This window comes from Gymnoscopelus microlampas (genome assembly GCF_963454915.1).
Source record: "Gymnoscopelus microlampas genome assembly, chromosome: 5".
Lineage (NCBI taxonomy): Eukaryota > Metazoa > Chordata > Actinopteri > Myctophiformes > Myctophidae > Gymnoscopelus > Gymnoscopelus microlampas.
In genome coordinates this window covers 33,804,881-33,829,599 of record NC_139942.1, presented here as the reverse complement: position 1 = coordinate 33,829,599, position 24,719 = coordinate 33,804,881, and the positions used below count along the sequence as shown (strand labels likewise).

Genomic DNA, 24,719 nt, shown 5'->3' with positions numbered 1-24,719 from the left:
AACCTCTCCACTCCGCTCGTAAGCCCAGAGAGGCCCTTTGGAGTTCTAAGCCAGCAGGACAGAGGATAGATGGAGGGTCAAGTAGAAGAAAGACGAAGAAGCTTCAAGAGTGAGATGAAAGCCACAGAGAAGGGCAGAGGCGTTTGGCTAGTGAACGGCATGTGTCTAATGGCCTCCTATTTCTGGTACACGCTGTGGGATTTACTCTGCTACCGGAGGAGACACAGAGCATCCACTCCACCTGACACTCAGGTAGAAAAGGATTGTTTACGACTTGTTGTATATAATATACTGAGAGGTCTGTGTTCCCACTCACAGCCAAGTGCTAACACTGGCGTGGTTATGGGAAACCGTTATTTGAGCCTAATTTATACTTTGTCATAAGACCATGTTGCAAGGGGAAATTATCAGGGGGTTATTTTCAGCGAGCAACTTCGAAATGTAAATTCCTTATTTTGTGACTCACTGCAACCCTTGTTTTTTTAGGTACGTGTGTCAAAAACCTGTGGGTACATTTTGTACTCACTTTTTTTGTACTTGTGTGTGTTCACAACGCGCCGTGATGCAACGGGTTGTGACCTTTTTTTATTATAATTTTTTGTACATTTCAGAAATGTGTTGAATTCTTTTGCAACAATATGGAAGCCATATTTGAAAGTGGTTATGCCTTTTAGGTTTGCCTTCATCTTGCACAGTGTTCTGACTAGTAAGTGTACAATAACATTCTTTGACTCTTTAATGGTCTGGCTCAAATATCATCTCATCCTGCATGGGTTTCCATTGCATACGTCTGTGGTAGTAATGTTATACTTGTCAACATTATTGGAGACCTGGAAGCTAGTTCTACTATAACCACGCACTGCTTTAACCTTTTATATTTTTAGACGGGAAGTCTATACATTTGAAGTCCTGCAGTTTATGCTAGTTTCAATGCTTCAACAGAGGTTTATTGTACACAGCAAAATACGGTGTGATAATGTAACCCTCAGTGAGTGTGTAATAACTCACCCTTAGTTTCGGTTCAGTAGACGTTGTGGTCTAGTAGTAATGTGTTACAGTACAGTATGTTACAGAAACTGGTATTGTTAGTTCTTCAGGATTGTATTTATACATACTGTATTATGTGAGACTATGATAAATCCACCCTGTCTGGTTGTCATTTTTGAAGACTTTGTAAGATGTCAGATCTTGACAAAGTATTTGGACTCTATTCAGAGGGAAAGACAGCAGCTGACGGGCTGGGCAGGGCGATATGGACAAAATCAAATATCACGATAATTACCTCATTATCGATATTGAGACTTGTCTTTAATGTCTTTTCTTTCTTCTTTCTTGCAAAAACAGCAGAAATAAAGTTAAAAACAAAACAAAAAAACAGCAGATCAAGCTCACGCAGTACAAGTTGCACGTTGTACAAGCTCACAACGTGTCGCTATGCAAAACCTGACGCAAGCTTGTAGATCAGCTATTTTATTTTAGCAAAAAATATATTTAAGGCTTAATGATTAAAACACAACACTTACAGTATAAATGTAGGACAGGAGAAGCACTGACTTGAACGTGTGTAGTGTACTGTAGTTTGCTCACTAACAGCTGCATAACACCAACATCTACACACTTTGTATGTAGTGTAGTGTCAGCTTCAGTTATAAAATCTGTCTCACTGTATAAGAGTGGCACTCAACACCTGATTTAACAGTGCAGACATCAGGGCAGAGATTTATGATTGTTGACAGGTTAGTAAATGAAGTACAGAGAAGAAAAATGTCAGTGCATTCACAACATTTATCAATTGTTGATTTATCCAGTATTCTCTTAAATTCACCTCTGGATTGTTGACCACACAGGCTACTAGGGCTCTTCGAAGGTCCAAAGACTTCTGGCACATTAATTCTGCTCCCAGACGCACAACTTATGAAGTTATGCTCGTTTTCCACGCGTAATTTAGCATTATTGTTACATAATTCAGCAGTTTCTTTGCAAGCACCTCTTCTCAGTTAGAACATTAAGCACAAGGTCACTATTCTCGTTTAGAGCACAATCCTCATGACACACATAAAACGTTGCACTACAACTGTTTGACCTCTGTGGACGCTCTGTTGTTCATGAGCCCTTTTGTTTTCCACATCATCGTAGAAGGTGTCACATACTGACTGCTTGGGTATGAAAGCTTGGAAATCTACCAAAATGCATCAGCAGGTTGCAAGGACATTGTGCTCTGGCAAATGTGCATTGTTATAGCATCGAGTTTCAGGATACAGTGGAGGGGAAAACTCACGGCAACTGTTGCGAAAGGCTTCCCTCTTTAGCCTTTGTTAATTAGTAATACTACATCTAAAGGCAGCCTCAGAAATATCTCATCTGATATAATAACATTTTATTCAGCGCCATCGGATGTCCTTGTCTCTACATATAAAATAGAGCTGTGCATTCCCATGCCTTACTACTGAGTTATTTTGAGTAGAATACATTAAACAATATATCTGTACAAACATTAGGGCCAACAATATAATGTTTGATTTCCCTGATGTAGCCTACAGTATATATAGACAGACAGACAGATTCATTTTAATGGAAGTACCACAGTATGGAACAGAAGACAGATTCCAAAAAAGAGATATAACTAAGTAATAAAAAAAAAAACTAAGCCGGTAGTAATGTACAGGGATTGTGAATAAAGTACCAAAAAACAAGGAAATGATTTAGGGTCCTTGCTTGGGTCTCTGCACATGGACCGCCCAGGATTCACATGTTGTAATATGAGCTATTAACAGTATAAATATTAATATAAATTCATAAATAGGTTTATGAATATACTGTATATAGGTGTACATAAATAATCTATCCCCAGTAGCTTGGGTAAATATGAACTGTCAATCCACAGTATATAGAATGTATACAAACATTATATATGGCCTATATATACTGTATAGAGTATGTACAGTAGACTGATATGCCTATTTTTATGTACAGTTTTGTTATAAGTGTTGACAGTAAGTAAGTAAGTACAGTTAAGCCGCCTCGGGAACCAGCGGTTCGCGAGCCATATGTCAAGACAGGATCCTATCTCCTGTTTCCTTAGTGTGTGGCAACTTGAGGTTCAAGTATACCCCCTGGACATGTTGCTAGTATGTCGCAGGGATTCAACCCTTGATGCTGAGTGCCAAGCAGGGAGGCTTTGGGTCCCATTTTCATAGTCTTTGGTATGACCTGGCCGGAGAAACGAACCCCGACCTCCCAATCTCAGGGTGGACACTCTAACCACAAGGCCACTAAACTGGTGAGTAAAATAAAAAACTATATTCTGTATTTTTCAATAATGTCTCTGACTAAAATGTACCAAAACGTGTTACATGTGCCATTCAATGGTATCTACTACCAACAGAATTACAGTATTAACATCATGGAACATTAGGTTCTCCATCCGAACGTCAAATTTAACTCAATTAGTTATCTCAACACACAGTTAACATGTTCAGCAGTAATGTGATTCTGTATTATGACATTCTATAGCTTGGCGAACTAAAGGACATATAGTATGATTATGGTATGTGCATGATTGCATTGTAAATAGGTACAGAAAAACAGCAGTGAATAAGTAAATATGAACAATAGACAGACCTCCCATAATGACTCACTTATTATTATCCTTACATTACATTAAATTATCCTACTTATTACATGGCAACTTACGAACAAAATACATAATTTGACACAAACTATTGATTAAAAAAACGATTTCATTAGCTAACAAGCTTCTGTTTCCATAGCAATGTAGACAGAAGCAGAACAGCAGTCTGCTATTCAGACTGAAGAATACCTTGAATGGCCAATCTGAATTGATAATTCAACAAAACTATATAATAACTTTGTAAAGTGGCTAGTACTGTAGAAGCGTTGAGAAGGGAAAAAATTAAGGTGAGTCTGCTATACATATAGAGTAGTACAGTATGGTAGATCATGGCTGGCTCTATGGATAGGGCTGTCACGATTACAAATTTAAGTTGACGATTAATTGTCACTCAAATAATTGCGATTAACGATTTAATTGTGTGTTTGGCATTGAACATTGGCACATATGAAGCCTTTTAGTCTTCGTAATGAAAAAATATTGACATATTTGATCATTTTTATACATCTACAAGCTTACAACGCGCCACTTCGTGACGCGAAGCTTATAGATATGCTATTTCAGCTTTTTTGATATTTGAAAATGTGAGAAAACCTTTCAACATGGAAACGATTATGACGATTATGCAAAAAGAATTGCGATTATCTCAAATAATTGCGATTAGACGATTATGTAATCATTATGACAGGCCTGTCTATGGATTATTAACATAAAGGGCTATAAATGAGTCAGGGAGCTTGCATCCCACTATGGGATTGCAGAATGTCTTATGTAATCGTATTTGTGATGTAGGATATTCGTTGCTACTATTTCTGTTTTGTTTCTGTTGAGCTATTCAATTTTCCCTCACCGATAAGGATCAGTGTGAAAGTACAGCTTGCACATTCAAATGAGGTCTGCATGAGTCTAAATATTCTCACAGCACTGAAGTATAAATATATATATATATAAACATAGGAAAGATGAAGCCTTATCACTCTCTCCTGTTTCCATTCCTCTCTTGGCATTTTAGGTGATATAGACTAGCATGCTATTAAGCTTTTCCTACGTATAATATTGAACATCCAGTCATTAACTGCTCTTGGCGTTTATGGCTTCCTCATTGTAAGATGCTATTACATTTCATACAGTTAGTGTTTACATAGTGTCAAATAATTCTCTATATGAATGACAGTTTGAAGAAAGCATTGTATCAAAATGTATAAACATTTCCAATGGTTCTTTCAGTAAGATAAGTACTAGGTCATTGTTATTCATAATGTTTCACTACCGTGGAAAATTGGAAATTGTAAAATCTGAAAACTGAATCTGATGCACATGCTTTTCCGGACGAAGAGCACCATCTGCTGTTTAAAATGGAAAAAAATACCTAAAGTGTGATCTAATCAACCAGGCGCAAGGTGGCACTCTATGACTTGCAGTGCACATACAGTACATCATTTCCAAATGTTCCATCAAATATTTGGACATTTTTATGCTTTGCTCTGTGTAATGAGTAGAGTTGTCAAACTATTGTGATGCAACTATCCACGTTTGGAAAGACATTTAATATTATTTTGTATGGTAATATATTGCACATTTGAAATTGATCTTCTGGACACACATTTTCAGTCTAATATAGTTGAATAGGCATTCAGAGACAATGATAGAAAAGATTCCCTTTCGCAATATATGTCTCTCTCAATCTCTCTCTCTCTTTCACCCTCCCCCTCCCTCTCTCTCTCTCTCTCTCTCTCTCTCCATGTTGATGCTGAGGGAACGTAAGACATGCCTGAGATGTTAGCTGGTATTGCGTTTCATTGCCACCATGCACGTTTATGTCCCTTGGTTTCCAAGAGAAAGCACAGCCAGAGTTGGCAGGGTGAATGGTGGCGGGGGGTATAGGAAGGGTGACAGAACAGCCCAGCCACAGCACACCACTCTGGTGCTTCACAGGACACTGTGTTCTGGGTAAGGGGGGGTAGTGCTCCATTTTAAACGGTCAATCTTGTCCGGCTGCCAAACAAACCCAATACCACACAGGTCACACTACTCTACCTGATACCGTGACAAGCACAGACTACTTATTTTGGTCAGGATAATATGTTGTTAATAATTTAATTTTTTATGTAAAGTGTGTTGGCATTATATTGGACTTTTTTGCATGCTCTGTATCTTGGTGGCATTGCAAGCATTAATAGTCAAAACATTAGTCCATTCTCATCACATATTTTGTGGTTACTAAGAGAACTTATGTTTAAACTTTTATTTGGGTGACAAACCATTTACCTTCAAATTCTGCCCACTGCCAGAAGGAGCTGTCTATTTTAACTCTGTAAAGTAAGTCACTATACTGTATATTCCAACAGTAAGGTCAATCAGGACACACACACAAGCATGCATGCACACACACACACACACACACACACACACACACACACACACACACACACACACACACACACACATGCACGCACGCGCGCACACACGCGCACACACACAATTAACTGCATCAACATGATCACCTTCTTGGCCATCTTAGTGTTCATGTGTGTGGACTTGTTTCAGTGTTTCTCAACATCCTGATAATTCTGCTGTCACATTAAGTAAACAACATTTCAATCATGCACTAAGAGACAGGGAAAAGATTCCTCAGCTGCCACCTGGTGCACTGAAGCCGTGGGTTCATGACACATAAATTGGCAGAGAAGTTGAGAGTAGGCGGGCAGACTTTAGGCTGTCATAACACCATCGCTCGAGTTGCACTGTAACGCGTCTGATATTAACATGATCTTTGGTTTATGTAATGAGCCCCACCACTGAGGCCTGTTTATATCTGGGGCTTAATGACCTCAAACACAGCCCTAATAAGCTACCAGGCTTGTAGGGATTATCTGATGTGATGCAGCACATATTTTTCATTGGATATGAACTCTGACGGTGCGTCACATTTAGGCTTGTATTTCCATTCATCCTTGAAGTCAGAGTAGCATACCTGCAGCCTGAATGGAAAAAATATATTCTATTTCTTCCATGATGAACATGCAACTAAAGATGAGTTGAATGACCCACATTGTCAGAATTGCCACACTGTCATCTCTTGGCACCCCAGGACAGGTGTGTCTCCCTCGCTCTCCCCTGTGTGAATGATTCCCATCTGTTACTGCCATGTCAGGGTCACCTGTCCTTTCCCCCTCTGCAGCCTCTTGCAAATGAACTTTGAAGTAAATGCAAATCCAGCATGTCACCTCCCTATTCATCAACTACTTCAAATATTGAAGGTCAGGCATTGTGCCTTAATTCTCGTCCAAATTAGAGAAGAGAGCGGTGTCAAAGCTGGTGGCGTGACTTGTCGTGTAACTTGAGCTGAATGGTTGCCCCCCCGAACTCCCATCCCATCCTCCTGCTAACCCCCATCCTTCTCTGGTTCCTGGCTGCACCCGCGAGCCCAGCCTTGGCCCTCAGTGACTGCAGTGAGGTGAGTGCTGGGCTATTTTAAGTCGGGTCTTTGTAGGCAGTGCCCCCTTTGTCAACAACGTGTTTCATGGTTGCCTTAACAAAGCTGGATGCCTCATCAGCTTCACCCACCCCCCCTTGATCTACAAAGACAGCATGAGTTGGCACAGTCCTGCAAGCTTATCTCAAGTGTCCTTTTTGTCCAGCCCAAGTGGTGTACTTGAAAACGACATTCCTTTAATGCCTGCGGACTCGCAGCAGAATCTATTGTTTTTCCATAAATGTTTTAACAAGTTACCCCAGCTATTTTGTAATTTTAAGAAATGTTTGATGTGTGGTTTTATCTTAGGAGTTGATTTGAAGCCCATACACCTTAGTAAATCATACATATTTTGATAGGTTTATAGGGGACATGGGTTATGCTCACATTACAAGTCCTAGGTTAAAATTGTGCTCCAACTGTCTTAACTGTGTATGAGAAAGTATACACAGAGACTCTCATTGGATGTGTTTGTCAGTGCAGAGACACACCATGAATCACCCTTGACACCCGTCTCCTGTTTCAGTAGTCCTTAGCCAGGAACCACAAGCTTCCTCACTTTTCCCACTGACTAGGTGCTAGTTACAGGTATTCAGCAGATAAGGGGAACCAGCGAGGAGGGAACTTCCCTTGAAACACTGCATGCATTAACAGCAGCCAGGTGCCCTATAGGGCATAGCAGTGGCGGCCATTTTGTGGTGCCACAGATCAAAAGCCCATTAACTTTTCCCATAGAGATTTCCAAAAATATTTATATGAATTATTTTAAGCCTGGAACCAAGCCATCCAGGCTCCTGGTGTATTATGACCATAAAACATTTGATTCTGTGCAAAAAAAGAAAAAGAAAACCGCAAAAAAGGGTAGTGCCAGTAACAGTGGAGTAACATTCAATCCTGAAAAGGTTATGATGGTCATTATTTCATATGCCCTCTTGTCTTGTCAACACCACACAACTGTTTGTGTGACATTTTACTCAATTGTTATCCTGAGTTGCCCCTAAAAATAAAACACCCAACAATGCCTCCCCCTGCATCACTTTTTCTGAACACTTGCTTTGTCCATTCTATGATGTGCAGCAGGACTAGTCTGACTGCAGCAATCAGTATCTACATATTGACACGCAAAGAACTAGGTGAGCGGGCAATGTTGCACTTTAGTTTCCACACTGAGGAGGCACTGTGTGTACACTGGCCATTCTGACACTTGGCAGGCAGGCGACAGTGGAGGGCTTAAGATTTAAAGGATCTCAAATGTCTCACAGGCAGCCCACAAGCTGCACCGCACAAGTCCAGCCCCCAATACTTGGCCCCTGCTGACGTAAGCCGGCCGGTTTACATTTAGAGAGACTGGCTTACCCCATTCTTAATACCATTTCTAGTGAGAAGAGTGACAGGTGCCGGTGAAAGAGGGTGAGAGGAACAGAGGCAATCCCATAACCAGATGACCACTTAGTCAGAGCTCAGAGGTGCTACTAGGGCTTTACCTTTCCTGACGAGAGATTTACCTTCTGTGTTGCCGGCCTGTGGATTTTGGATTTTTGTCTTATGTGAAGTGTTTTTTCTTCTTTTTTTTTGTGGGGTAAATAGTTTGCTTTTCTCTTTGCTGTAGCATTTTTTTGTAGCTCATCTGTGTGCACTGAAGGGTAGAACTGGCTAAATTCAAAAAACGGCCTCGCGAACGTGGACGGTCCTATTCTTGTTACTGCTCAGTGTCCTTAAGTGATCCTGTCTCACCTAGCGCCTTGAGTTCCAAGATGTTGCATTGCTCTTCGACCAAAGGCACAATGGGTGACCAGAAAGATGTCAACAGTGGGAGCTTTGACCTAATCCAAAATCACATTGAATCTCTGAGCGGCAAGATGGACAGGCTCATCAACATCCAAGAGAAGGTCCTCAACCGACTAGATGGACTGTCTCAAGACATTGGTGACATCGAACAGGATATGGAGACTATCAGGGTGGACAAAGAGGAGATCCACATCACGCCCAGTGTGACAAACCCACCACAGACTCTCATGAGGGGGGAGGTGAAGTTGCTTTGTCAGGAGATGAGCTCCATCATGTCCGCTGTGAACCAGCGCTCAGAGCAGCAAGCTCAGAAACTTGAAGGGATGGAGAAACTGGTTCTCAACATGCAGCAAATGATCAGCTTCATTGGGGAGACGGTGAAAAGCTCCCGGATCATGGAGCTAATGTTCAAAGGTCCCGCAGCCAGAAAGGCCTCCAGGCCTAAAGACAAAAAGGGCAAAGTAGCCATCAAGAGACAATCATCTGCAGATGCGATAGCCAAGAAAGCTGACAAGGTGAAACTCCAAAATTATCTCTGTTCCAAGTGTTTGAATACAGCCCATGTGGATTATGTCCTATGTTTTGTACAGGGAAGCGCTTCCGGGGAAATATACTTGGGTTTTTATTTACAGTCCAAGATATGGAGTGACAGGTTCTCAATGCTGAGTTGAAATCCTTAGCTCTTATTTTGTATCTTAACATTCTTGGCAATGAATATGAAAATGATCACAGCAGCAAAGCTGACCACTCAAGTAGAGTTCTCTTACTAAGAAAAGTGCCTTGGCTCATGCCTGTAACTCTCCGTAGACGGGGGTAAAATGTGACCTATCGACTGTGACCAATGGCTCTTTTTTAGGGACAGAGGAAAGGGCCATTTGCATAGCTTCAAATTGATTCAGTTTTGCAGCTCATGCCTATAGGACCATACCAGTTTGTTTGCATTTTTAGCCCATGAACTACAAGTCAGAAGATTACCGTTGGTATTCCTTCCTTCCTTCCAGGAAGCCACAGGTTTACATTCATTTCGGTACTGAAAATATAGTTGCAGAGGCTTGAGATAGGTAATTCAACGCAGTGCACTTTATGTCGCCTTCATTTTTGGCAAAGTTACAATGCATTTTAGCTGAATTTGAAATGTGCTTATGAAATTCTTATGGTGACATGAAGAAGCAGATAATTTCATGTTGAAATTATGAACCTAAAAAAAATTGGTAAATCCTAAACCAAAAACTCAAAAAACCTGTGGTTTGTAAAAGTGTAATCATTAATGTAAAGTACAGTACATGACTTGTAGTCCATGGGCCTAAACCTGCAAACCACTGGTATGATCCTTTAAGGGTTGAGCACCGTAAGAAAAGACTACCGTAATAATTGTTTGTGCAGCAGCGCCAAATACTCCTGTCACACCTATTCCATTTTAACTCCTGTTTGTATATGTTGCACACCCTTCACACGCGATGTGGCATCCAAGCCATGAGGCATGCTTAGAGTCCCCATGGAGATCATGAAAGGGCCGGTGTGAGGCTAGGGATGGAATGTGGGTGGCCATGTTTAGAAATGCCACTTTCGGAGTTCAGCTGTAGTGTTGTTTGTGAGCTAAAAGGGCCTTAAACCCACCTGCTAGTAAGGAGTCAAGTGTCAACAGCTTGTGATGACTCAGTCTTTCTCTCTGCCTTTCTCTTTCTTTGCGTGACTGATTTCAACTATCCACATTTCACATCTATTGTGTGCTTCATTTCAATCTACACAGTAAAATCCAGAGTGTTAAAGTCCTATACTTTGCTGTAAGCCGGTGTCGCGCAAAAATACCACAACCTACAAGCTCACAACACATTGCGACACGTTGTGCGCTTGTAGATATTTGCTATTTGCTTTTTTTTTTATCATTGAAAATCTTTGAAAGTTGACCCTTCTGATTTAAATGAACACTTAAGATTTTACTGTATACTGTACTGTAGGTATCCACCTCTGTCAGCACTTTTGCCTGGATCTCTCTGCAGAAGAAGCTATACATTAGCGTTTATTGGAGGTCCTGCCATGAAAAGTGTGAATCTAACGTTGACATGGTGTTCAGATGTAGCTACTAGCTAGTAATATACTGGAGGTGTCTCCCATGTGTACAGTTTAGAGAGGAATGTTTTGATCGGTGAATAGCTTCAGATGTATGGTCTTTTGTAAGGAATTAAACCATTTGTTCTTAAAGGGATAGTTCACCCAATTAGTCACCCCATGGAGACTTGAATTCATGCATATTTCTTTGTTTTTGTCACATTCCTAAGCCAATAATTTGATGACTAGCGGACCGGTAGGCAGCGGTTCCGGTAGGAGACACTAAGGGGACTCTTTGTCTCTCCTACCGGAACCACTGCCGGTCATCAAATTATTGGCTTAGGAATGCAAAAAAAAAAAGAAAATCACACCCTGTGTGAAGCTAGCGGCGCCTTTGATACATTTTGTCATCGATATGTGTTTATAATGTGTTTATAGCCATGTGTCACGTGAAGCTTGACCAATCACTTTGTTGACGGGTCTGACCAATCAGAACGTTGACGGGTCTGACCAATCAGAACGTTGACGGTGAACACGGACAGTCAGGTATAGAGCAGGATCCGGTAAGCTCCGCTAAAAAATGACGGGTCTGACCAATCAGAACGTTGACAGGTCTGACCAATCAGAACGTTGACGGTGAACACGGACAAAGTCAGGTATAGAGCAGGATCCGCTCTATACCTTTAGGTATAGAGCGGCTAGCGCCGCTAAAAATACCCTTTAATTCAAGTCTCCATGGGGTGACTAATCGATAGAGAAAAAGTCATTTTGCGGGTGAACTATCCCTTTAAGGCTAAAAGGCATTTCTTGAGGGTAAAGTGGTATTAATTTAAAATTATACACGCACCAAACGTTGTCATCCTGCCCTCTATTGTGAAGATGTGAACAATAGCTAGAAGGGGGCTCTGTGAAGGTCAGTTGGTACTCTGGCACTGGCCTATTAAGCTATACTTAAAGATACCTCCAGTATCTTTAGTATCAAGCCTGATATCAACACACTCCATCATTCACATAGCTGCATATGTCAGAGTGGTATCCCCTTCCCTGGCAAGGCTCTACAGCCTGCAAGCATCAAGTACAATTTAGTGTGGCTGAGACGTCAAGAAAGATATGTAATAGCAACATTTTGAATCATGCTGAATTATCAGACAAAAAGCTTGTGGCCATGTTATTTCCATGCACTTTATGATTGCATACAGTAGTAATGTGATGGCTTCTCGGATTTCAAGGAATTTGTGTTGCGTTAGAAGCGCCGTCAAGGGGCAGCCCCATCTCTCTCTGCCTCCAGAGGTGTGAGATGTCTACAGAGCGACATCTGTTATTTTAGCTGCCACGCAGCCCCAAGCTCCCATCCAGGGATTTGCCCTCCAGAAAGCACTAAAGGGCTTGATATACTTTGTTGTGTGCAGAGCACCGGCAGGCAGCTAAGTATAAATCACCCATAACTGCTGTTACTGTGGAAACTCCAGTCCATACTCAAAACATCGCCCCTGCCTCTCCACAAACCTGTGTTTACCACACAACAACATTCAGAGAGCTAATGCGAGACTCCATGAGTTCAAGAGAGCTTTTTCCATGTTGACCTACTCATATAAGGTTCTGTTCAATGAGTCCTGCTCAGCTCTGCTTTCAAAAGTTGAATAACCGCGTATGTTCTATTGCGATATTTTCCGTTCAGGGTCAGCATTGCATTCCACTGCTGAGTGTGACAAGTGATAAGCTATAAATTCACAGCCTTGCACCAGTCTGTCTATCCATCTGCTATGAATAATCAAAGGCATGCCATGATAGTCCAAGTTAGTCTGTGCATGGAGAACAGGGCAGACACCATTCTGTGCAAGATAACAGCGACGTTGCCCTTGATTATCTCCTTTGTAATTGTATCCATGTGTTCATTCCATTGTCAATCTAGTTAACATCATATTTTCTTCATTTTCCATTTGTTTCTAACAACCTCATCATTCATTGTTGTCTATAATGTCAAATAACTGTCCCATCATCTCATGTGCATGGCTCAAACACTACCAAGCATTGCCATCTGTCTCTTTAACAGAAACCTACCTCTACTAAAGCCAAAGGGACTCAAGAGATAAGTTCTGCATGTGAGCCCAGTACTCCAGAGCCTTCTCACAAGATAAAACACCATGGACCAAAGCCTTTCCTCTCCTCCCGTAAACGTGGAACCGTTGTAGGTTTCTCGCTCACACTGATACCTTTAATGGATTTTGTCTGTTCATGTACCCTTTGTATTCGTGTACCGTGTCCTGTGCTGATCGTATCCCTTCTCAGGTTGGTCTCAAATTCCCCAAAACATCTTTAGTTGTTGTTGTTTTGTTTTTTTAATCTCAAAGGGATACCATTACTTTTTTGGATTTATAATTTTTCTTCACCAGAAACATTGTCAAAATGGTTTCCATATTTGAACTTCAATCCTGCCCCAAAATGGTTTGTTAGTGATGGTGAAGAAAAATGACCAACTATAATTCAAAACATCAAAGTAATGCATCCTGACAGAAAGAGTTCTCAATTCTCATTGTCATTTGACTTTGACTTCATACCTCGCCATTGTATTTGTCTTCATCGCACTTTTCCCGTCTGTCATTTTGTGTATTTCACAGCTGAAAGAACATAAGGGCAAAGAGGGGAAAGAGAAGCCCTGTTTGAGCCTCAAGGGCCTGAAAGCTCAAAAGAAGAAGCCGCCAGATGCAGCAGGTGATTTCATGATGCCATAACGAGCTCAATGTACACCAGTGATTCTCGACCTTTTAAACTTCAAAGACCCCAAGTTTGATATGCATGAGGCGACTCACCCCCAGTTCAATTTTTATCTCTGGGACCGCAATCTACATTGTAAATTCCTCAGTGATCATGAGTGTACAAATGGGATCAAATGGAAGTTTCTTTTTGTGATTTTGATTATGTGCTTTGTGATTTGAGGATGTTTATTGAGTCATTGCAGACAGATTGACCACACACACACATGCACGCACACGCACACACACCCACACCCACACACACACAGCCTCTTTACAAGTTTTGCATTTGCTTTGTAATTCAAGTAAAAGCTGTAAAATGTCAGGGTGATATGCTAGACAACCCTTTGCATTCCAGTTTTCACACAAGGGGATTCACTAAGTGTCACTTAACATGTCCGTACAATCAGCAAGTTACAGTCACCAGTGGAGCTGGTTGGGGAAGACTAAAGCCTGTTCGGTAACACTTTACTTGAAGGTCGGGTCTATAATGCATTAGATACAACCTTAATATAAAGTCTTACCCATTGTTATTCTGTTTGGACATTTGTAGACGTCTCCCTGAAGAAGCAAATATTGCTCTTGGAGGAAGTGCAGAAGCTCAACAGGGAGAATGAAGGGAAATCTGAGCAACAGGTCCCCTCTGAACATCTGGATTTGGAGGCTGGAGGGGCCCCTGAGGAGCCACAGCTCGGGTCCCCCAGCCCCAACTTACTGGACTTAAACCTTGAAGACACGAAGGCTCCTGAGCCTGAGAAGCAAGACTTGCCAGAGGTGGATAGTGTGAAAGAGGTGACTGAGGTTGTAACGGAGACAGAATCCAAGCTTGAAGAAGAGGATGTGATAAAGGTGAAAGAGGAGGTTCTGCTGGAAGAGCAGAAGGAAAAAGAGAAAGCATCACCAGAAACATCATCCATAGAACTCCCTTCTTCTGAGGATTCTGAAAAAGGGCCTATTGCAAGGTAACTTCTTATCCTCAACAGCGAAAGTTATTAAGCTCATTCCTTCTTTTTATTTTACTGTCCTTCTACTATTCCAGTATAGCCTACTGTATTAAAGCCTGATGCTCTCAGGCTTTAATACAAGCCTGCACCAAAAATGTGCGTGCACAACTAAGTATAATTCTGGCTTTAGTATATAAGTGAGTTATGAATGAGCTACATATACAGAAATACAGTGCTATTGCAAAAAAGTATGCTGTTGATGTACGCAAACTCATTACAGCACATACACCCCTGTTCGGCTCCTCTGTTACACACAGCGAGTTCGAAGTCAATCGGCCGAACAGTTCTCACAAAGGACAGAAAAACACATGCACGCACGCACACATGCACGCCCACACACACACACACACACACACAAACAAACAAACAAACAAACAAACCCTTGTTCCTTTGTAGCAGCAGTGATGACCACAAAGGTACCTCCTCACCTGCGTTGGCAAAACATGTCCAGATAGCAGAGGGGAGCCATGTGACTGTGGAAGGCAGCGGAGTGGAGGACCACGAGAAGAGCAAAGAGGAGGAGGGAGAAGAGGAGAAGGAGGGAGGAGAAGGAGAGGAAGGCTGGGGCATCTTCATGGCGGATGGCATCCAATTCCAGCTAAAGGAGCTACGAGAAAGGGTGGAGAAAGGGAGGAAGGAGCCACAGGAGGAGAAAGAGGATGAGGATGAGGATGATGAACCTGAGGAGCGTTACTTCATTGGTGAGTTTGAACATACAGTATATGTTGGTCATGGAAATGTACTGTAAATCATTTCTTACAGGCTATACTTGTGTTGAGGCAAGCCAGGAGGATTATTAGGGGTAACCGGAAGACTGGCCACAAAACACACTCGCCCCCATTTCTTTTGAGGACCGCTCGCCCCCAGCGGTTCTTGTATTCTTATATATGTTTTACCGAGGTTAAGGTTAGGAATAAGGTTAGGTTTAGGCATAGTTTTACTGGGGTTAAGATTAGGATTAAGGTTAGGTTTAGTCATAGATTTACAGAGGTTAAGTTTAGGAATAAGGTTAGGTTTAGGCATAGTTTTGCTGAGGTTACGTTTAGGAATACCTGGTGGCGACCATTCCGAGGTTGCCGGATTTGACGCGGGGCAAGCGTGTTTTGGGGCGAGCGTGTTTTGGGGCGAGCGTTGTTGTATTCTTATTAGGGATTACAGATGGAGTGGTTGCAGGCAGAACAATCATGAAATACTAAACTACTAACTGAAGCCAGATTATTATTAAAATAGGCCATTATTATTGTCCTATTCTCATGTAGACGATAGCCTTCCTCCAGAAGCTCCGTTTAGTCACCGGATTGTGATGGCCAAGCCCAACCAGATCAACAACTTTTACAGCATCAATCGGCAAGAGGTCATAGGAGGGTAAGTACTCAACTGCAGCCCAGAGAGACAGTAGCATAGTGTATATCGTCTCTGTCGGGTGGAAACCACCTAGAAGCAGTTTCTATGTGGAAACCTCAAATGTCCAAAACGGTTATTTTCAGGATTCAAATTCAAAAACAGCAAAAGTAGATCAAAACGCGTCGCCTCGCGCCGTGTTTCGAGCTTGTATATCTGCTACTTTTGATGCTTTTGTGTGACGCTGTCGTATACTCAAGTAGAGCATTAATTTCTGAAAAAACACAAGAAGTTTCTGCCCAACAGCGACGATATTCTGGTGTGATAGAATAATCCGGAAGCTCCCAATACAGATTTCTATACTCAATTCATTAAAACAGCCAGCAGTCAACAGCAGCACAAATGTAATCGCACACAATCAGCTTCAACAAATAGCAGATGTATATGCTCACATTACATTGTACCGTGATGCATTGTGAGCTTGTGCATCTGCTATTTTAGCTATTCATCATACAACCTTAAACTACAGTATAAGACTTAAGTGGTTAATGTTGTTAACACAACATTGTGTCCATAATATAGACACAATGTTGTCAATAAAGTTGCTTAATTGAGAAACTACACATGTTCTTGCTGCTATCTGTTTAAAAAAAATGGTGTCTAAGAATTTATATTGTGTCCAGACTTCAGTATCACAGCAAATTAAGGATATTAACCTCCATAGCGTTGAAATAAATCTAAACGTAGAGGTGATGGTTGACCAGACAGTAGGTCAAAGACAGAAGGGGTTTCTCAATTCTTCAGAAAGCCTAATTACATAAAAGCCCCCCCCCCCCCCCATCTCTCGTCTGGTTCATAGCTTTAGAGTCACGACAGTTATTTTTACTTGTGGACTGTGAGGTATGTGAAACCATATCCTTTCTGCCAGCTGGTAGCTAATCGCTAAGTGTTAATCCAAATCTTCAAAGAGGAGAGGGGGAATACTACAGTACTTTTATGTAACATAAATATTGATTATGTCCGACAATATGACTCCTAAAAATTCTCTGTTTGAAAATAATTGGTTTATCGACTGGCAGAATAATTACAAACTGCTTCTATCACCATTAAATGGTGTTTTGTTGGTGGATTATCTAAGTGTGCCACACTGTAGGATTTGTGACTTCTAGGTGTGAGAGTTGGCAATGCAAAGTTTGACCTTTACATTAGATTATGGTTCCACTGAAAGGGTAGCGGCACCCTCAACAGGTGTGCTTCAGACCCCGGCACTTGAGGACAGGCCAGGGTACTAATCTTTTTTTTCTTTCCAAGGGGTCGCTTTGGCCAGGTGCACAAATGTGTTGAGAACTCCTCGGGACTTACCTTCGCAGCAAAAATCATCAAAGCCAGAACTTTAAAAGAAAAGGTATATACAGTAGAAATTTTCTGTTTTCACCCTACAGTACATTATAGGTAGGGTAAGTGATTATTTGGGGTTACAACTAAAGGTTTTTTGTTTATAGGCTAAAACTATATTCTGATTATTGCATTTTATAAGTGTGACCAAAAAGAGTAGATTGTCTATTTTCAGTACTCAGTATAACTCAGGCTTTAGTGTGTGGGTTAAAATATAAGGTAAAAATGGCAACTATAAAATTGCCTTCCTAAAATGTTGATGTCCTCACAAGTATAGTAATACCAACTTGTGTCTTTGCTAGGAAGTGGTGAAGAATGAAATCCATGTCATGAACCAATTGGCTCATGCGTCCCTGATCCAGCTCTACGCTGCCTACGAGTCAAGAAATGATATCATCCTTGTACTTGAATAGTACGTTCCTACATTTTATACGGCTGAACTTAAGTACTAGACCATAACAGAAATACTTAACTCTCTGACATGCTTATCTAATGTGTGTGACTCCAGCGTCGATGGAGGAGAGCTGTTTGACCGGATCATCGATGAGAACTACACCCTGAAGGAGTTGGACACCGTGATGTTCATCCGACAGATCTGTGAGGGGCTGCAGCACATGCACAAGATGTACATCCTCCATCTAGACCTGAAGGTACATTAGAAACAGTGGTGGAAAAAGTACTCACATTCTTTACTTAAGTAAAAGTATCAATACTGCAATGTAGAAGTACTCTGCTACAAGTAAAAGTTCCTTAATAAAGAATTTACCTGAGTAAAGTTTCACTCACAAGTTTTCAAATGTATAAAATGTAAAACAATCTTTTGAAAATAGCAGATTTACAAGCTCACAATGCGTCCCGAGCTTGTAGATCGGCTATTTTCAAATAGCCGAAATGTATAGGGCTGAAGTGGGTAATGCATGTTTTGTAATAATAATCAAAATCTACAAAGTAAGTAGTAACTAAAATGTTCAAATAATTGTAGTGGAGTAAAAGTATAATATTTGCCTCTGAGATGTGGTGGAGTAGAAGTAAAAGTACTTAAAATTGGAAATACTCCAGTAAAGTACAGTACTTGAGTAAATGTAATGTTACTTTACACCACTGAATGTAGACCTGAAGGTTCATCAGTAAAAATGGATCAGACTCCAGATGCATTTCTTTGTTGTAGATTCCTGAACAGAAATCAGAATAAATAAAAAGTTGAATATTAAGGGTTTCATTTGTTTTGTTTTCTATTTCAGCCTGAGAACATTCTGTGCGTGAGCAGGGCCACAAACAAGGTCAAGATCATTGACTTTGGTCTTGCCAGAGTGTAAGTTTGGTATCCACATCAGTTCTGCTACCTACAGGACAGTACAATACAGATACTGTATGTGTTGTCTATCCCGGATAGGGCCTTTAACCACTTAAACCCTCTAGACATAGTGAAACAGATCTGAGTTGGCTGTACTTGGACCACTTTTTTCCCCCATCTACACCAAATCTTAACATGACACATCGTGAGCTTGTAGGTCAGCTATTTTTCGCCAATATGCCAGAATATGGATGCCGGGGTTCAAGCGGTTAACATTTGGATTCATAATATACCTAAAGTTGAATGTAATAGAACGGAGATTGTATTGGCCATGTGTCTAAAGTTGCATTTGTCTTTACCGTGGTTGATGTCACAAGTAGCAATACCACAACAGAGCTTCAAACACAGCATTCCAGTCTACATTCATATAAGAAACATAGAATTTACATTGGTGAGAATCTCTGTTTAGTTTTGTAATTATTCATTTTAGGATGAGTATTGTAAACTGAAAAATGACAAATGATTTCTCCATGTACGTAGATATAAACCAAAGGAGAAGTTAAAAGTGAACTTTGGCACTCCAGAGTTCCTGGCCCCTGAAGTCATCAACTATGAGTATGTGTCATTCAACACCGACATGTGGAGCCTTGGAGTCATTGCCTACATGCTGTAAGTACTGTACACAAGACAGGGGTTCTCAAGCTTTTCCCCAAATTAATTATGTATTGCGGACCCCCATCTGAAAATATCTTTGTGCCAGGGACCCCCATACAAGATGGCTATTCAAAAATAGCAGATATACAAGCTCATAGCACGGCACCGAGTGCCACGCTATGAGCTTGTAGATCTGCTATTTTTTTTAAATCGTGAAAATGTGTGCTAATCTTTGAATATATATATTTTTTAAAGCGAACGTAAATATTTTGTTCCAGGGACCTCCAGAAGCAAAGATTTGAGTTATAAATATATATATTCAAAGATTTGCAGAAATGTTCAAGCCAAAGTACAAAATAATGGTTATAGCTCAAATCTAAAATGACATAGATGTGTTCCCGGATTGAATGGGTTAAAATAGCAGGTCTGCAAGCTCACAATCACATTTTTATGCTATATAATATAATCTAACATGCAGAGTCCTGCCCCAAGCTTAGGCAAAAAATATGAGCAAAGAACACGCAATCACAGTGACATCATGACATCACAGAAAATCCTGCTATGTACAGTACACACACACACACACACACACACACACACACACAGTGTACAGTACAGACATGCATCCGCTAATGTTCACCTGCTCTTTCCTCATAGTCTAAGTGGTCTATGTCCCTTCCTCGGTGACGATGACACTCAGACACTGAACAACATCTTGAAGTGTAGTTGGGGCTTTGAGGAAGAGGAGTTCATTGAGACATCTGAAGAGGCCAAGGACTTCATCAGAAAGCTTCTCGTCACTAATAAAAGGTATTGATTCATTGTCCTTCAGTCTCTCCATCTGTCTTTTGAGTTTTGATAATTAACCATTTAAACCATTTGAAGTCCCCCAGGGGTCTATGCTGTCGAGGCCTCCTAGTTTTTCCTAGCTCACATCACATCATGTGTCGTCTGTTTTCGCTGAATGTTCGCCCCAGACTTAGGGACTCTAGGGTTCATGTGGTTAATAATAATAACAACAGTGCTGTTATTGACCTTGTTCACACGGTGGGCATTTTGCTCATACGTCATGCTGTTATTATGTTCATCTGCAGCTGGAGGATCGGGGCGTCGGAGGCTTTGAGACACCCTTGGCTTTCTGACCCAGTCCTTCATCACCGCCTGTATACAAGGGTACGGTACATCATCACTATACAGTACTAACTAACCACTTAAGCCCTACTTTCTTTTTGCTTTTTTCTACTAACTCTTTGTGAGCTTGTAGATATATTATATTTTTTAAATGTTCACCATTTAAAAAAGATTTCAAACATTTTCAAAATAGCTGATCTACAAGCTCAAGAAAGTTTCAAAAGTCTTTGTAATGACATGCCCAAAATAAGGACGTCAGGGTTAAGGTGGTTAATAGATCAAGAAACGACACACTCAACTTGACAATGATTATCGTGTTTTATGTGTGTTAATGTCCATTATTGTTTACTGTACTCCCAACAGAAAACGATGTGCAGATCACGGCGATCTTCATGTCTGCCCCCCTCCTAGGATAGCTGAGGTGGGTCTATCCTTTTATTATATGTCATTATCTTTTTTCTTATCTGTGTATTAGATTTTTTTGCATTAATAAATGAACAGAACACACAAAGATACACAAACAATAGTAACAGTATAAGATCTAAATTAAAATGATCATTTACACAGATACACATAAACACAAAAACACAAAACAACCCCCACCCCCAATACACAATAGGACATAGACAATACACAGCAAGAGAAAAAACACTAAGTACAAAAGCCGTTTTATGTGGTAAACGAGTTGAGACATCTTTCACTACAGCAGAAAGAAATCGAGAGGAGGACCTATTGCCTGGCCTCTACATAGTCAATAAAGGGCTGCCAAGTCCAATTTAAGGTGTTGCATAACGTCTCTGATCAACACAGCGAACGTGGGAGCCTGGGGCCTGTTTCCAGTTCAACAAAATTAACCTTTCGGGCGAAGTTACGGGTTACAAACCTTGCCGAGTTACAAACCTTGCTACTGTGGAGTTGGGCCTTCTGAGAGGACTGTTTTCTCCCGGCACCCCAAATACAGCCATCACTGGGTCACTCTCTACCTCATTTCCCAAGAGCTCTGATAGGGTTTTCAAAATAGATAAATACATTCGGGCAAAATATGTGCCCCAAAGTGGCAGGAAGGCCTTGCAACGCTCTCACAGGGGGTCCACATCGGGATACATTCTGGAGAGATGAAGACGATGCAACGGGTCCATTTGGTTCCATTTGGTTCCATTTGTATACTGTCAGAGTTATGGGGGTCCTTGAAATGTAAAAGTTTGAGAATCACTAATGTAACTCACTCACCCGACCTCACTACTGCACACCTGTCTGTCATTAGAGATCAGCATGTCATGTCAACCAACTGTCCACAAGGGGGAAGCAAATTTCCAAATTTGTGCAGTGCAGCAGAAGGAAAGTTGCAAGGCGTTGCTGTCGGGCAGAAACCTTGTATCTCCATTCCAACTTTTTATGTTTTTTTTTCATAAATTAATGCCATACTACTCCATCGTAAAACAATGTGATGCAAAAGTAGCAAAAATAGCCGACCTACAAGCTCCCAGTGAGCTTGTAGATCTGCTATTTTTGAAACTATTTGAAAGTGTAAGTGAAAGTGGCTAAGTGTGTCTAGATTTTATAAATATTGTACCAATGAACAGTATTAACAAGAGCTTGTGACTAAATCTACATTCGATCCATTGGAACACAGGTTTTTTTTCCATTTCCTGAAAAGTAACAGTTTTGGACATAGAAGGTTTCCACCTGACTGCGACAAAGGTATAAAGTACAAGCGGTGGCCCTCAGAAGATTAATGTTCCTTTCCTATCTATACTGTTCATTCCAGAGCAGCACGCTGACCGGATGGCTCCAGCTGTAAAGTAACCACTTGGACCAACTCTGCTATACACATAGATTACCAGAGCTTTACCTGCTTGTGCACCTGTGACAATGACCCAACTGCTCCCAAATGATCTATTTCCTGTCCTATGATTCACTGTGTTACGCAAAAGCAAATATTGAAGGGTAAGTTGAAGGTAGGGTAAGTGATATTTTTTTGGTAAGAAAGTTAAAGCTCTATAATATATTCTGCTAGTAATCATTGGTATAAAGTGTTTTGTTCAGCATCTGGGGTCTCCCTGTCACTCCAGCTCTTTAATAAACACAAAATAGATTGTCAGGTGGGTTGCCAATTTCAGCCAATCAGAAGAAAGTACCCATTTATCAACTTTCATTTTATAGTGTACCTGTTCCAATTGTGTCTGCTCAATTCTTTGTACTTGTTAATCCTGTAACCTTGGATAAGCTTGGATAAAATTGGTATCCCGACCTGAAAATGCATGTTGTTAAGAGACAAGGAGACCCCTGTTACTGAACAAACACTTTATATCAATGATTGCTATCAGAATATAGAGCTGTTTAACAAGTATTTGAACAAACAACCAAAAATAACAATACGTCACTTACTGCACCTTTGAGAGGTAATGACAAAAGCATGTTTCGGATGATAGGGTTTAATTGGGGATATGTCCATAATCCATCGTATAATATCAAATCCATAGTTCTATCACTAGAGATACTATACAGAATGTTTGTATTGTTAGAGCCAAACCTGATTCTATGTGTCATGTATTGTGATATATTGGGAAAAGATATATTGCCCTTACATTTGTGACAAGATGACTTTGAAAGTTGAATGAGCACAGTGTTCTAACTGGTGTTTTCACATAATGTAGGTTTTATTTCTACACTTTGACTGTGCTCCACACGGTATCCTATGATTGTCTGCCACTCTCCCTTTAATTTTTGCCCATGTAAACTATACGTTTAGTAGTCATCAATGGCTAATGCCTGACTTTATACTTGTCGTGCACCAAAAATAGCTGATCTACAAGCTCACAATGCATCACAATGCGATGGGTTGTGAGCTTTAGGGATGGGGTAATATGTCATCATTATTGTGGCCAGAATAATTGCGATTAACAATATTATCGCGATGATCAAAATATGCTTAAAACTCTTAAAATGCCAGTTTTGTTAACCACTTGGACCCCAGCATCCATATTCTGGGAGGAACATTAGCCAGAAATTGCAGATCTACAAACTCACAAAGCTTGTAGATTCTATTTTTGGCAAAGAGATATAGGCAAATAGAACGCGGTCCAAGTACAGAGCCAACTCAGGTCCAGTATATAATGACGTACAATTTCACGGTGAATTAGAATCTCGGCGATATGATTATTGAGCTTGTAGATCGACTATTTTTGCTTAATGTATGAAGGCTACCGCACAAGTTGTTGTTTGAGTGAAACAATGCATGATGTATTGTTCTCTTTCAGCTTGACTGCCATTGTGATTTATCTTTGTTTTTGACAAGAGTTGTAAATAGGTTGTGATATGTAATACATATTTTGAAGCCCATGTGATTATGTTGAAGTGATGAAACAAAGTTAAGTTAGCTTTCAGATTTTCCAACATCTTTATGAAAGGAAGTCTATGGTTATGTATGGATTGAATGGATTTTAGGGTTATGGTTCATTTACATAAGCTGTAGTATGTGCACTTTATAGTTATTTATTTAAAGACGATACATCAAGCTAGAAATGTGATGTTGGAAAGGTGTGTATTCTTTCTTGTTTTTGTTTTTGTTTTTTTTCATTCGAACCATGTCCATGTGTGTATGAAAAAAAAGAAGAATATTTTTACTTCCTATTAAAATAATTCAAGTCTTATCAGTGATTGTACTGCTTTGCTTGGAAGAAAAAAAGTTAATTTCTGCGTACCTGCTGTACTGTAGGTTATATTTTACTTTAAGCCAAAACACCACATGTAAATTGCTAGATTTGTCCTGCAATATGGTTGTGTACTTTGTCATTCTAGCAGTAGATGGTTCTTCACTTTACATAATCTATGTTTTAATCTGCCTTCTGTGAAGGTGGCATAACTGAAGGTAATCATTGTTGCCAAGATTTGTGTTAGTTATTTTTACTAGATTTTTTGATTAGATTTCACATGGTCTCTATTTGGATTACATTCATGTGTGATTTTATTTTATTTTCCAACTCAGGATGAACTAAGAGCTGTTCAAGTCATAGAACTATTGAACATAACTAATATAATCATGAGTGAAAAGCATTTCACACAGTATTTTTGAAGTGTGTAGCATTAAAACAACTGAATATAATTCACTCCTCAGTGTAAGTTTCTTAAAATGTGTATTGTTCAATTCAGGTTGACAACATGATGAGACATGACACTGTATGAAGGGACTTATACCACTTGG

The 24,719-nt window shown here is 40.4% G+C and overlaps 1 protein-coding gene across 3 annotated transcripts; it reads left to right on the top strand.

Moving 5' to 3' along the window:
* The first annotated feature begins 8,490 nt into the window (after positions 1-8,490).
* Positions 8,491-24,168, top strand: mylk4a (myosin light chain kinase family, member 4a). Of its 3 annotated transcripts, none has more exons than XM_084058711.1 (14): positions 8,491-9,409; positions 13,562-13,655; positions 14,250-14,658; positions 15,100-15,401; positions 15,960-16,065; positions 17,353-17,446; positions 17,739-17,848; positions 17,945-18,086; positions 18,678-18,748; positions 19,271-19,399; positions 20,042-20,194; positions 20,479-20,557; positions 20,879-20,936; positions 22,284-24,168. In XM_084058711.1, the coding sequence occupies exons 1-13, from the start codon at positions 8,861-8,863 to the stop codon at positions 20,924-20,926; spliced, it is 2,286 nt and encodes a 761-aa protein (XP_083914837.1). In that variant the 5' UTR covers positions 8,491-8,860; the 3' UTR covers positions 20,927-20,936; positions 22,284-24,168. The 3 variants fall into 3 exon arrangements, with proteins under 3 accessions (XP_083914837.1, XP_083914836.1, XP_083914835.1); XM_084058710.1 differs by having other exon boundaries at positions 15,097-15,401; positions 22,289-24,168; XM_084058709.1 differs by having other exon boundaries at positions 15,097-15,401.
* Positions 24,169-24,719: the final 551 nt, after the last annotated feature.